A 13,079-nucleotide genomic window follows, 5' to 3' on the forward strand; every position below is an offset into this window, starting at 1 on the left:
TGTCCATGTCCTGTTTCCATGTCCGGTCCATGTCCTGTCCGTGTCCTGTTTCCATGTCCGGTCCATGTCTGTGTCCATGTCCTGTTTCCATGTCTGGTCCATGTCTGTGTCCATGTCCTGTTTCCATGTCTGGTCCATGTCCTGTCCGAGTCTGTTCCCACGATGCTGATCATGGACTTGTTCTTCTCTCTCCAAGTCTTCAGAAGTTATGAGGGTCACAGACCTGTTGCCATCTTTCTTCTACCAAGTCTTCCCATCTTGCATTAATAGTTCAGCAGAGTTCTGGTCAGAAGCTTTTAATAGCTTTTAAAACGTATTAAATCAATTTTAAAATCCTTTGTTGATGGATTGATAGTGGAGCCGCTCCGTTCGCGCTGGAAGGTTCTGCAGCAGAAGTTATATTTTCATAATGAACCAAATTTTTTTTTTTTTCTGGAAATCACTGGATTCCCGTTTTTCTTCAGGTTTGAGTTCTGTGAGCCGTCGTTCGTGGTCGGGAACTGCCTGGAGATCCCACCTGAGAGCCGCCACTACGACAGGGTCTACTGCGGGGCGGGGGTGCAGAAGGAGCACGAGGAGTACATGAAGAACCTGCTGAAGGTGGGGGGCATCCTGGTGATGCCTCTGGAGGAGAAGGTTAGTCCTCCTCTCTTCTTCCCTCCTTAACAGGTTCGTGTTTCATGGTTTTTAAAGCTTGTGGCTTCATCACCATCGCTACGCTCCTGACGATTAGCAGCGTCAGCGTTTACGATTCCGTTTTTCAAGGGACGGCAGGCAACCCTATTCCTGACTAACCGAGAGTTTATGGAATAAACCAAGTCATGCATCAGGTCTTAATTCTCAGAAATCACCAGATGAGGTCATGAAGCTCAGCTGCTTGGAAGTTGATGGAGAACATTGGTTAACAAAGGCAGCCGGGTCAGACGGAACATCCCAGCCTCTCAGAGCGCCGGTCGACCCATCAGCTGCTATCTGCTGCTATCACTGAATGACTTCTTCCTGTTGTGTCTCTGCAGTTGACCAAGATTATCCGCACCGGAGTGAACAGCTGGGAGACCAAGAAGATCATCTCTGTGTCTTTTGCTCCTCTGGTTCTGCCTAAGCACAGTCCGAAGAGCAAAGCCAAGATGGCGCCGCTGCGTAAGTCTAATGAAAAGCTCTGTGCTTCAGGGATGCAGAGGTCCCACCATGTTGCTGATTACTGCGATGCAGCAGCATCTTCATAGTTTTAGGTTTCCCCGTCATGCTTAGGAGATTACAGTAATATATTACCAAGGTTCATCTCTACGGTAACAGATTAAAATCCCTTCTTAGGTCCTGGAATTACAAACTAAGGAGGAGAAAGTTTGTCACCTTTAAGCAATAAAAAATTCTGCTTATGCTTAGAGGCCAAAATGAAGAAGTGAACAAAGATTAAAGCTTCCCTGATAACAGCAGCTGCTAGCCTCTAGATTTAAGAGGCTAATGACTCATTGTTCCTTTAAGGATGGAGACAGGAAGCCAGCTAGGTGGTCACGCTGCCCTCTGGAGGCGGGATGAGGTGTTGCATGCTGGGAGACCAGCCAGGAGCTCAGAGGAAAGATGGAGCCGTCCTGAAAGCGGCTAAATACCCGCTGATCAAGCTAGCTGCTTACATTTAGGAGGATTAGCATGGTCTGTTAAAAGTCAAACCGTCTGAAGGATAAAACCAAGAGATGAAGCTGATTTCTACTCAGAACCGGACCTGCTAGCATGAAGGTGGCTCTGAACGGAGCTCTGCTCCTAAAGCCTGAACGCCATCAGAGAGGAGGACCAACTTTTAGACCTTAGAACCTTTCAAGTTCTGCTCTGGTTCTGCTCTGGTTCTCTGACCATCGGCCATTTTGACCGTTAATCTCTTTCTTCTTGTTTCCTGATCTTTCAGCCAAGTACGAGGTCCGGACGCTGCAGGAACTCGCCCGCATCTGCATTCGCCACACCCTGAGAGTGACCCCGGACGAGGGGGACGGCCAGTCCCGCGGCCGAGGCTCCTCCTTCAGCGTGGGCAGGGGACTGGCAGCCGCCGGCCTCCATAAGTACGGCCCCCGCTTCAAGCGCCGCCGCGTTCACCGCCGCCACTGCAACGCTCTCATGCTCGCCACCCGACAGGCGGTGGCCAGCAGCGGGGTGGCCCCCACCTCCCTGGACAGCAACAACAACCAGGAGGGGCGGGCGGAGGACGAGGAGGCGGCCGGGGAGCGGCAGGCCAGGCGGCCGATGAGGGGGAGCCGACAGGCCGGCAGAGGGAGGCTGGTGGAGGAGGAGGAGACCGTGGAGGAGGAGGTGGAGGAACGAGACGAAGAGGAGGAGAAGGAAACGGGCGAGCTGCTCCGCCCCCAGCCAGCGGTGAACCTCCTGAGGGAGCGGATCCTGGGCCTGCCGCTCCCCGAGCCTCTGAAGATGTACCTGTTGTTCTACAGAGAGAAATGAATCTGCCAAGGCCTCTGCTCCAACTGGACAGTCGACAGCCGGACCATCCCCTCCATCCTCCCGTCTCTCAGCTGCTCTTTACTCCATTCTGTTTCCAGAGACTGAAGAATCCGACCTGTTTATTTATCCTGGGTCTGGGGGGGCGGGGCTTACACCTCCACCAGCTTTAAGGCGGGATTCTGAGATGAAAATCCCACAAATGAAGAGTTTACAAATTCAAAAAATCAGCGAATGAGAACCGGGACCAGAATCAGAGCGAAGTCGGCCGTGGCGAGGCTGAGTCTCCGCCGCGGTCCGTTAGCTCGCCTAGCTTCAGCCATGGATCCGTTTATCCAACACCGCATGTTTTCCTCATTAATGGAGGCAGGAAGGAGAAGTCCAGGTTTTCCTCAGTGAACATCTTCCATCACGCCGCCACTAAAGGTGGAACCACAGTGATGACGTCAAGTTTAGGGTCCTCCTCCACCTGCCCTCCGTCTTTCATTTCCCTTCAGCAATGGCGTTCTGAGCTGCTAGCTTCCTGGATGTCAGGCGCCTCCGCTCCTGTCACACCTCGCTGGTTTATCCAGCGTCTGCCTGACGTCCCAGAATCTCCTAAAACGCTGGAATACGCTGAACTTTCTATGGATTTTTTTTCTATTCTGGGCGTAAACATAGAGAGAAGCTCTTGATAAGTTCTGCACAAGTTACTCAGAGGTTTAAGATAAGCTAGACGCCACGACTGATGAGGAACTTATACTTGACCTAATCAACTTAACTTAATTTCTCGCCGTCTGTCGATGTATGCCAGAGTTTTTGCTATTTTTCCGACATACGTTTGTCTAAATCGTCAAGGTGTGACAGCAGCTTTATGGTCAGATTTGTTTAGAAAACACTCCGCAGTTTGGAGGTCATCATTCAGGACACGGGTGTCAAAGTGGTTCCAGAAATGGCCGTCTCATCAAGTCATCATGTTCAGACTGGACTCCCTTGATGAGATGAATGGAGTCTGGTTGCTATTGCTTAGTTGGAAAGAAAACCTGCAGCGGCACGGCCCTTTCTGGAACCACTTTGACACCCCTGATTTAGGACTAAACCTCGCCATCAGACGGAAACCTTTCTGCCTGTTTCTCGGCTCTCTTTGCCGTCTCTGCGTCTCCTTTTCTTTTGTTTCAGCTCATCACAGTTTTCTCTGCTCTTACCAGCTTCTGCAGAAATGAAAACGTCAGTAGAAACATGTCCGCTGAGGAAAACCTGCAGCCTTCCTGGCTCCCCGGGGCCAAACGGAGCCTGGGGGAAACCGGCCTGAACTTCGCTTTAGATCCGTTTGCTTTCTGAGACCAACTGATTGAAAACTTTTTGAGAAGAGGCGTAGAATATTGAAAGAAGCTTGAATTTTTCCATTTTTTTCTATGCACACGTTTTATTCTTTGGGTCTAATTTGGAGCTAAAATCCTTCGATGTGTATCCAAAGAAAAGCCTCCATCCTCCTCTTCGTCCCGCTCGCCTCTCTGAACCACGAGGACCAGGAAGATGCAGAATCCAGTTCCTTTTTACATGAACGAACCAGCATGATAACAATATTCTTCAGCGTAAAAGTTTTTTCTCTTACCGTGTACTCAGTACTTTTTATGTAATAATTTGGTTTCTTTACTTACATGACTTGAAGTGATGTGAACATTTTTCTGATGTCTTGTGTGTCGTTGATCTTAGCCAATAACCGAGCGTCTCTGGTCTCCTCTGGACTCCTTGGTGTTTCTGAGTCTCTGCCAAACGGAGGCTAAATCTGGAGCTAAAACGGCGACCAGGAAAAAAAAATATTCAAAAACTGCTATAATTCAGTGAAAAAGTTTGAAAAAATTGTTGAACATGATGAACTCTTCAGCAAACAGGGAAATGAGAGTTATGAATACGTTTGAGAAAAGATGGCGTCGTCTGGACGGCTTCGCCTGTTTGCAGGTGGTTTGTTGCTCCAGATGTTCGGCTGCTGGTGTGTTTGTTCTTCTGCTGAATGGAGATAATTATTCTGCTCCTGTTTTTTTAAATGGTTTCTGATCAGAGTGCTTGAAGCTGTTTCATTGGCTGTTGGTAATAAAGTGGATTTTAAAGATGGCGGTGAGTTCATGTCGTTAACGTCGCTCCCCTCCTGCTGGTACCGGTTGGACCCCACTTCTCCAGAACCGCCTCAGAAGAAGCAGAAACTTTCCTGAAAGTTTTGGATCCCAGCTTTCATCACAGCTGCAGCAGGTTGGGCCGCTGTTCTACAGCTAGGGGGCGCTGAAGGGCAAAGGGAAACATTTCTTCTTCTTTGGGAAGTTTAATGGCGGTGGGCAAACAGTTGAAAGTGCATTACTAAACAATATATTTATCTACTTTATTTCCAAATATAATAACCCAATATCCTCTATCTTTATCTAATATATTTTCTGTTTTTTTATTATTAACAATATTTTAAAGTTTTATACTTAATATTGATTAAACTAAATCCTCCTTCTGTCCTTTTAATTTATCAATTTTATTACATTTTCTATCCTATTCATGTATTCATTAAATTCATTATTAACACCAGAATTAAAGTTTAAGTCCCAGAAACTTTTCATCTCTCATTGATCCTGATTTTCTCTGCTTTCTGCTTTGCTCGGTCTGAGCAGCTAAAGACACACAGTCATATAAAAAAGTTAAGGCCCCCCCATTAATCCTAATTGTTTTTATTTCTAAATATTTGAGTGTTTGCAGCAGCTAATTCAGTTTGATATATCTAATAACTGATCGACACAGTAAAATTTCAGTATTGAATTGAGGTTTAATGGACCAACACAAAATGATGGAGATGGAGGGAAGCATCCGGTCTTTATTTCTGGTTTTAATATTAACCTCTCAAAACCTACCATTTTAAAACGTTTACAATGAAATTTACACCGGTAACAAGCCACAACAGGCAAGCAGAAATACTTATTTTCGAGAATAATACAAAAAAAAAAAACTTTGAGTCATGTTTGAACTGATGCAGCTTGGGTGTTTTACCAATTTTCATGTATATATTCAGAAACTAGAAAGTGTTGGCTTTCAAATAATGTATCACTCATGTAATTTGGGCTTACAGTTCCTCAGTTATTTGCTCTTCGATTTAGGTAAGCTAAATAGGCGAATTTCCCACAAATGAGGAGGGTGTTTGGATTAATAGGGGTTCCCAAACTTTTTCCCAAAGTAAATGTGTGTGCATATGAAACATTGAATCACAAGATAGATTGAAGCATCTCCTTTCCTCAATCAGTGGAGCATTTTGTCTTATGACCTGATCAATTGTCCTGTCAGAAGAATACTGTTTTGTAACCCACCCCATGTGTTATGTTCTGTTAATAAAAGGCACTGCAGGAAAGGACGGTCCGGGAGAGAGTTGGAAAGTTGGGTTTAGCCTTTTCTCCTTCTGCAGGAGCTGTTGAAAATCCCTTTCTGTGTGGACTCAGTCCTCTTTTACGAACCTACATTTTTGAACCTAACAGTATGCTATGAACAAAATGTGTTTCTCTGCTGTTGGAATGAAATGATCTGCTCTTTCTTCCTTCACTTTTGTACCTGATTCTGATCTTTCTTCATTTCTCATTCCTTTGTCCTTAAACTCTCCTCACTGCTTCTGCATAGCTTCTATTGTTTGTTGTTGATTGATTGACTTTATTGATCTCGCAGTGGAGAAATGTACTCGTTCCATCAGCTCAAATAGTCAACAAGAAGAATGATGTGGCAAAGGAATAAAGGGTGCATGGGATATATACAGTTTTTTAAGTAGGATTATTATTGCAAGGGGTGTTTATATAGCTATTTATATATATAGGGGGGTCCCTTTCACTAACACTTTTCCCTTTAATGACCCCCCCTTTCAGAGGCATAGACAGGTATGGGGCATTGCAGGCTAACAAAGAAAGGGGGGGACCCGTTCATCCGTTTCTATTTGCATGTTTTCTAAACTAAAACCAGGCTTTGTTGGGCGGCTGGATAAAACCTGGAACTAAACGCTATTTCTGACATTTTGTACTGAAAAAGCTTCCTGGATGGAAGAGAAACGTCTTCAAACTTGGAAACAAAGTCCAGAGGATTGATTTTTTTTTTTTTTTTTTAATCACTATGACCTGGATGACTGAGAATCTTCACCAGCAGATTTTAGAGATGACAAAACAAGGCTTGTCCTCCACTGAAGATGTTCTGTGAGGAAAGAAAATTCATTAGATGCTCTGTTAGCGTTTGACCTTCCCAAGATGGAGGACTTCAAAGCGCTTCACTTGCTCTCCCTCACACGCCGATGGTGGTTCTCTACACTGCAGCCACAGCTGACACGGTTACAGCAGGGCATTGAACCAGCAACTCAGGACTGAGCCTGAAGACATCCTGCTCTCTCACTGATCGTCATATCTGCGCTGACAGATTTGGTGTTTTTAGTGAAATAAAGGAGTAAAAAGCCCTTTTTAAATGTCTGTTAGGAAGTTATTTCGATCTTTGTTCATTTAAATATTAGAGATTCAGTTTTCTAAACAAATTCCTTTGTTATACAGAAACATAATTTATCTGCATAATGCAGCCGTTTGTAGCACTCTTCCCTTGCAGCAAGAAGGTTTCAGGTTCAATTCCCAGCCCGGAGTCTTTCTGCATGATCTCCCTGTGCTGTGTGGGTTCTCTCCAGGTACTCCAATGTTCTGTCAGATCAGCACACCTTTAGTCAATATGCATGCGGAAGGTGTCGGATTTGCTTTTATCCTTTTAGTTTTGTACGAAAATGTACTTTAAACTACCTAAAGGGGCGTGAATCCCTGAAGTCATGAACAAAAAACAACTTAAGGTCAGATCGCCATACGCTTCAACAAAAAACCCAAACAGTAATTAAACTATGTTTGTATATGACTAAAGGGATGCATGCCCATTGAGGTAGTTTAAAGTTTATTTTTTGTACAAAACTAAATGGATGAATGGGCTCTGGTTATTCTGGTCTCACAGAACACCGGCTTCCTCCCAGAGAGCAGAAACATGATCGTGAGTTGATTGGCTTCTCTAAATTCTCTTAAACGATGCAGGCACCACTGTAACGCTGACAGATGGATGAATTTTAAAGCAAAAATAAAATAAGGAATTAAAAATAAGGGCAACAGTGAGCATTCTCTTGATCAGACTGTTAAACACAAACTGTCTTCAGTCAGAGGCTGTTCAAAGCTGCTGGATGACAGACCACTACAGGAGAGCTTTCCTATTAACATCCCTGCAAAGATTAAAAGCATTTTATTTTCCTTCAGATCAATAAATGATAGTTGAACTGAAAGGAGAAGCAGCTCCAGCAAATAAAACATGTTTATATACAAGGACAGAACCATGGAGAGCTCCCTTTGTCCCCTAATTTAAAATAATTTACATTATTTCTCACTCACACACATGAACACACCAGGATGTTTTCACCAACATGTTTTTAATGGTGGAGAGAAAACAAAAGAAAAAAAAGAAACAGAATCGACATTTATTCTGGAAAGAAAACCAGTGCATTAAAGTTTGGTCACATATTTCTAAAGGTTTGGATCCAGTTCAGCAGCTTGTTGATCCAGATAAAAACCAGCTGTGTTCCCGGACCCTCGGACCATGCGACGCGTTCACGGCGCGGTGGCGGCCGGCTCCACGCGGCACGCTTTTACTCAAAGGTAGCAGGAAAAACTCGGCTGAGTTACGAATCCAGCATTTTTCTCCACTTTCATCTCAGGAAAACTATCCAAACGCAAAATAAGCCACGGTGAATAGAAAACGCACAAACTGCATGTAAGACGCTAAAAATACATCTTTTAACCTTAAATTCAAAAGCTCCAAAAAAAAAAATAAAAGTATTTCACAGATAAAAGTATATAAAAATTAAATCTACAACTGCATATAAAAAACAAAAGATTTCAATAAGTTATAAGTACATTTTCTCTTTAATATGGTAACCTAGGTGTCATCTTAACTCTTCCAAGGATTGCCTATCAATAATATCCCAAACCTCCACAGGCGTGGAAGGTTCCAGCTCCCCACAGTGGGACGAGCGTCACAGTGGGCCTTTTCCACAGCAGCAGCCAGAAACCAGCGCAGCGTCACAGTAACAGAGGCAGAGCAGCGAGCGCAAATTCAAGTGTTTCAACGGAGCGATAAGGAATGAATGACGCCTTAGAGACCAGATCCACGCCGAAAGATTCATCCGGTCATAGATTCACCTCAGCATCCAAAGATTGACCCCCCCCATGTAGGGAACGCTTGAATGTATAAACGCACAAATAAATGAATGGATGCATGAATGAATAAATTAAAGCATCAATGAGCGAATTATTAAATATGAACGATTTAATGAATATATTTGCAAACTGCAGCTTTAAGGCACCTGGGAACCCTGATGTATCTGAGGTGGCGGTTCGCCCCCATGCTGACGGTCCCTCTGTCTCCCCCTGCTGGCCTCAGGTGGAACAGCAGCACTGATTACTGACTCTCCTTTCTGCTCCAACAGGTGAAAATGACAGAGCGCGTTTAACCATGACCTGAAAATGGATTCAAAGAGCGACGGTCGGACGGGAGGCGGTCAAAGCGCTCAGAGGACGCTGCAGTCTCTGTCAACGTTTAAGACAAACGGCTCAAAGTGTTGGGAGGCGGTCTCAGTGTAGTGTGATGGGAGGCGTCATGCATGGCGGCCTAAATGGTGAACTTCAAACATAACCAGGCTTAAAGTGGGGCGGTGCGTGGGAAGGGGCGCCTGTGGGGAAAAACAAAAAAAAGAGGGGGGAGGGAGGCGTCATTTGGGCACCAGGCCGCGGGGCTTTGGGTAGAGGGCGGATCCTGGACCGCGGGGGCTGATGGGAGAGGCCGGCGTGCTGGGCTTCTTCCTGGTTGTCGGCCGGCTGAAAGACAGAAAGCAGATAATAAACCTTCAGTCAGAAGCTGAGGCGAAACGTGACGCTTCCTGTGAGCTGAAGGTTTTCCTCACCCAGACTTCGGCTTCTTCAGGCTGCCGCCGGCAGGCGGGGCCGCACCCAGGCTGCTGCGGAAGCCTGACGCGTCTACCTGGACCTCATCCTCGTCTCTCAGGGCGTCCTCCAGGGCGGCTGCCACCTGTGGGGCAATAACTGGCTCCTGGTAGTCTTTAGTGGTCCGTGCGGGGAGGTCCAGGTCCACCATCAGGATGTTTTCAGCCTGAGGAACCAAACGCACACGGGTCAGTCAGAAGAGGACTCTAGACCCTGAGTTCTGTTTCTTTTCCAAACTTTCATCACTAAGGAACTTTAATCAGGGTCCAATCTTTGAAAAAAATGTTAAGTGATCCCTTCGTTTTGTTAGTTTCTGAAGCCGCTTTCCCACTGAAACCCGGGTTTTTCAAAACCGGGTCATTCGCTGACAATCAGCTTTTGGCTTTTTTCTCATTCCTCACTGGTAGCTGCGTGGCCTCTGTCATCCCCCCCCACCGCTACGAGTCTGATGACTCCATCTTGCTGGGTTAGCGTTGATGTCACCAGTGCGACAGAAATCAGGAGAGTAAACAATGAAGAGCAATATGGAAGGAAGCCAGGGCGTAATCAGTGTGCTTTACTGTTTCTCTCTATCATCTGTCTGGATCCCAGAGCTGCTCCACGTTTATCCAATGGAAACAGAGGCCGTTTCTCAGTTCCCAACAACGCCAGTGCCGACTCGTGTTCTAGAGAAGAACCCAGGAAAGTCTGGACTCGGGGAGAACGGAGCACGCAGAAGAAGTCTGGGTCAATTGGAACAGCGGCGTACTGATGACATCATCACATTCAAAGCTAGTCTGGAGCTGCATTTCACCTTCTGTTATTAATGGTCTCTAGATAATAATAAATCATGATGCTTTTCATTTTTTTGTGTTGACGTGCAAACGCTGCGTTCAATGGCATCACGTAATTTAGCTGGAGACCCGCCTTTCCCACAGCATGCTGATCAGAACTGAGGGGATTTTAACGCGGGTCGGTTGCCGAGTCATTTTACTCGGGTCAGTGAGCCGAGTCATTTGACTCGGGTCAGTGAGCCGTTCCCACTGCCACTAAAAACTGTTTTTCCCGGTTTAAACCATTTTTTTTGGGTGGGTGTAGCTGAGGTTCAAACTAATGGGCTCAAAAGGAATTTAGCCGAGAACCTGAATAATCAGTTAAAACTCAAAACTAAGATCAACTACAGGATTTAAACTGAAACTAAACATTTCTACGATGATTTTTTAAATGTTTAGATGATTAAATAAGAAAAGGATCAAGTTTTATACTAAAATAAACTGTTTATTTAGTGGCGATTCTCACGTCGTCCTGCAAACACAGACGTTCCCATCATTCCCAGTAAAGTTCAGTTTATTATCTAAAGCGGCTGCCTGCTTCCTCCTGGATGGAGGCGACAGTGGAGAGGAAAACGCTCCTGCAACAGGAGGAAGAGGAGACCCGCTGAAGAAGCTCAGAACGTAGCATCGTGTTTCAAAGACGTCAGAACTTCAGATGAAACCTGAAGGGAATCATGTTTATCAGTTGAAGAGGAAAGCGACTCACTTTGTATCGTGGGTCAGAGTTCATCCTCTGGCAGGTGAGGGCGAAGTGACTGAGAGGCCTCCTGTAGCTGACGGCGGACGGCGGCCGTGACATCATCTGATGGTCCCTGTGGCGAGATGACAGACAGCAGCAGGTAAAGCTTCCAGTCTAACGGGTGCAGCGGAAAGCAGAGGAACCAGAGCAGACGCCAGGCAGAGGGAGGCGGCTTCACCTCCTGCTTCATGAGGAGGTGAAAGATTCCCGCCTGGAGTTTCTCTGGGCGGCTCTGGTGAGTGCGCTCCTCCTCCTCCTCCGATTGTTTTTAGACGTATTTTAATCTGGTTCCAGAGAAACGGATCAGAGCTTTTAACCTGCAAACGCTGCTTTAGCTCCAAACTTACTCATCGGTGCGGCTGATGGCCTTCATCTTCCAGCTCTCATCCTCCTCGTCGTAGAAAGCCCTGTGGAGGATTTTGTTCTTCTCCTCCAGTGGGATGAAGTTTTCAATGATCAGGTGTCTGAAAGATCAACGGTTCCAGTTTAAGCAGCTTCTCGTGCTAAAAGGATGGTATCCATTTATCTGGCCTTCAATAACTAATAATGATGATGATGTTTTGCAGAATCAGTGAAATCTTTAAAATCTGAGCAGATTTGAAGGCCTGATGGGTGAAAGCAGAGCAGAGCGCTCCATACTTGAGTTTGAGCTCTCTGGTGAGCTCGTTCTGGGTCTGCTCGTGCTCCTGCCGCTCCTTGATGTGTCCTTCCTGGATGTCCTGGATTTCCGCCTTCACTGCCTGCAGCTTGGAAAACAGCTGAGGAACAGAAAACATCAGAAGAACAAAGTCAGTTTGACAAAAACTGGACTTTAAATCTTTCGGTGATGAAGACGAGTGAAGGATGAAGGCAACCGGCAGGTTTGATGCTTAGAGGGAAAACTGACTTTGATCATAAAACCGTTTTTTATCCCCAGAGCAACATTGATCTCTGACCTTCTTCAGCTTCTTGGTTTTGATGTCCACCTCCTGCTGCAGAGAGCTGTAGGTCTCCTTCAGCTCCAGCGTCTCCTCGTCTCGACTCTCCATCTGCTGCTGCATCTCCCTCTCCCTCCGTTTCTGGAAGCAGTGATGTTAGAATTATTAGACTTAGATTTATTTGTCATTTTCTTCACACAAGTGCAAAACAGAAAGAAATTTCGGATCTAATGTCATTCCTACACTTAGAAAAAATTAAGTACAGCATTAGGGGATGTGTCGACAAATTTTATAAAACTTGGAATCCCATTCTTTCCTTAGTTGACTCAACTTCCTCCCTAGATGATTAAAAAGTATGGCTTTAATCAAGATACATGGACATAACCCTCTAATTCTCTAATTGAATCACTCCTGATTTTCCAGTGGTTTGAACTGTTGGATCACCAGCCAGGATTTTAAGAGAGGCCAGCGGTTGGGTTAGGGATTTGGTGGTCGAACTTTAAGCAAAACATGTAATAGACAATATAGTTATATTTTTGATTTGGTTTTCTAAGCATTTTAGATCCCTCCTCTAAATTGTGTTTGTTTATTAACATTTTTTTCCCTTTTTTTTTTGTAATTTGCTTGTTGGTAACTGTTCCCCCCTCTTGTTTTCTCGTTATGAGGGAGAGAATCATGTTTGCTTATTGTTAACATCTCTCACTGTATTCCTGGGAATGTAGGGGAGGGGGGGATAAGTGAAGTGTATTCCCATGTTAATGAATGTATTGTACCCTGCTAACCCAATAAAAATATATATGGAAAATTTGTGGGGGAAAAAATAAACATGTTTTGTTCTGAAAAAAAAAAACAAAAAAAGAAAAAGAAATTTGGTTTAGAAACAGCTCTCTGGACAATTTCATCTTTTTAAAAGTGCAGCCTTGAAAAAATAGTAAAAAAATATATATAAAATCAGTAATATAAACATGACTGTAAATTTAGAGTTCTAACATTTTCATTTATTTATTTTTATATAATAATAAAATATAATAAAATACTATATTTTACAAAACATTCAGCAGACTAATGGCAGTGGAGAAGAAGCTGTTTTGGAATCTGCTGGAACGCATCCGATGCTTCAAAGTCTCTTCCCAGCAGTGGGGTGGGGGGGTCATAATCATGCTAA

At 44.8% G+C, this 13,079-nt stretch overlaps 2 protein-coding genes across 5 annotated transcripts in view; one reads left to right on the forward strand and one right to left on the reverse strand.

The window, feature by feature from the left end:
• LOC107104966 (protein-L-isoaspartate O-methyltransferase domain-containing protein 2-like) overlaps positions 1-2,908 on the forward strand; it is a 14,171-nt gene extending 11,263 nt beyond the window's left edge. The window contains exons 4-6 of the mRNA XM_015405079.1: positions 465-636; positions 1,017-1,140; positions 1,904-2,908. Coding sequence (XP_015260565.1) covers positions 465-636; positions 1,017-1,140; positions 1,904-2,448 — 841 coding nt within the window. The 3' untranslated portion in view covers positions 2,449-2,908. The remainder of the gene's footprint in view (positions 1-464; positions 637-1,016; positions 1,141-1,903) is intronic.
• A 4,991-nt stretch (positions 2,909-7,899) lies between these two features.
• The window catches only part of kif3b (kinesin family member 3B), a 9,283-nt gene continuing 4,103 nt past the window's right edge, over positions 7,900-13,079 (reverse strand). For 3 of the 4 annotated variants that reach the window (XM_015405086.1, XM_015405085.1, XM_015405084.1), the window contains exons 4-9: positions 11,933-12,055; positions 11,637-11,755; positions 11,345-11,461; positions 10,965-11,070; positions 9,407-9,612; positions 9,215-9,320 (exon numbers count right to left, since the gene is read on the reverse strand). In XM_015405086.1, coding sequence (XP_015260572.1) covers positions 9,215-9,320; positions 9,407-9,612; positions 10,965-11,070; positions 11,345-11,461; positions 11,637-11,755; positions 11,933-12,055 — 777 coding nt within the window. Of the gene's footprint in view, positions 9,321-9,406; positions 9,613-10,964; positions 11,071-11,344; positions 11,462-11,636; positions 11,756-11,932; positions 12,056-13,079 lie in introns of all 4 variants that reach the window. The other variant, XM_015405083.1, reaches the window with a different exon arrangement.

The sequence above is a fragment of the Cyprinodon variegatus genome, unplaced genomic scaffold (assembly GCF_000732505.1).
Source record: "Cyprinodon variegatus isolate N-32 unplaced genomic scaffold, C_variegatus-1.0 Scaffold1979, whole genome shotgun sequence".
Lineage (NCBI taxonomy): Eukaryota > Metazoa > Chordata > Actinopteri > Cyprinodontiformes > Cyprinodontidae > Cyprinodon > Cyprinodon variegatus.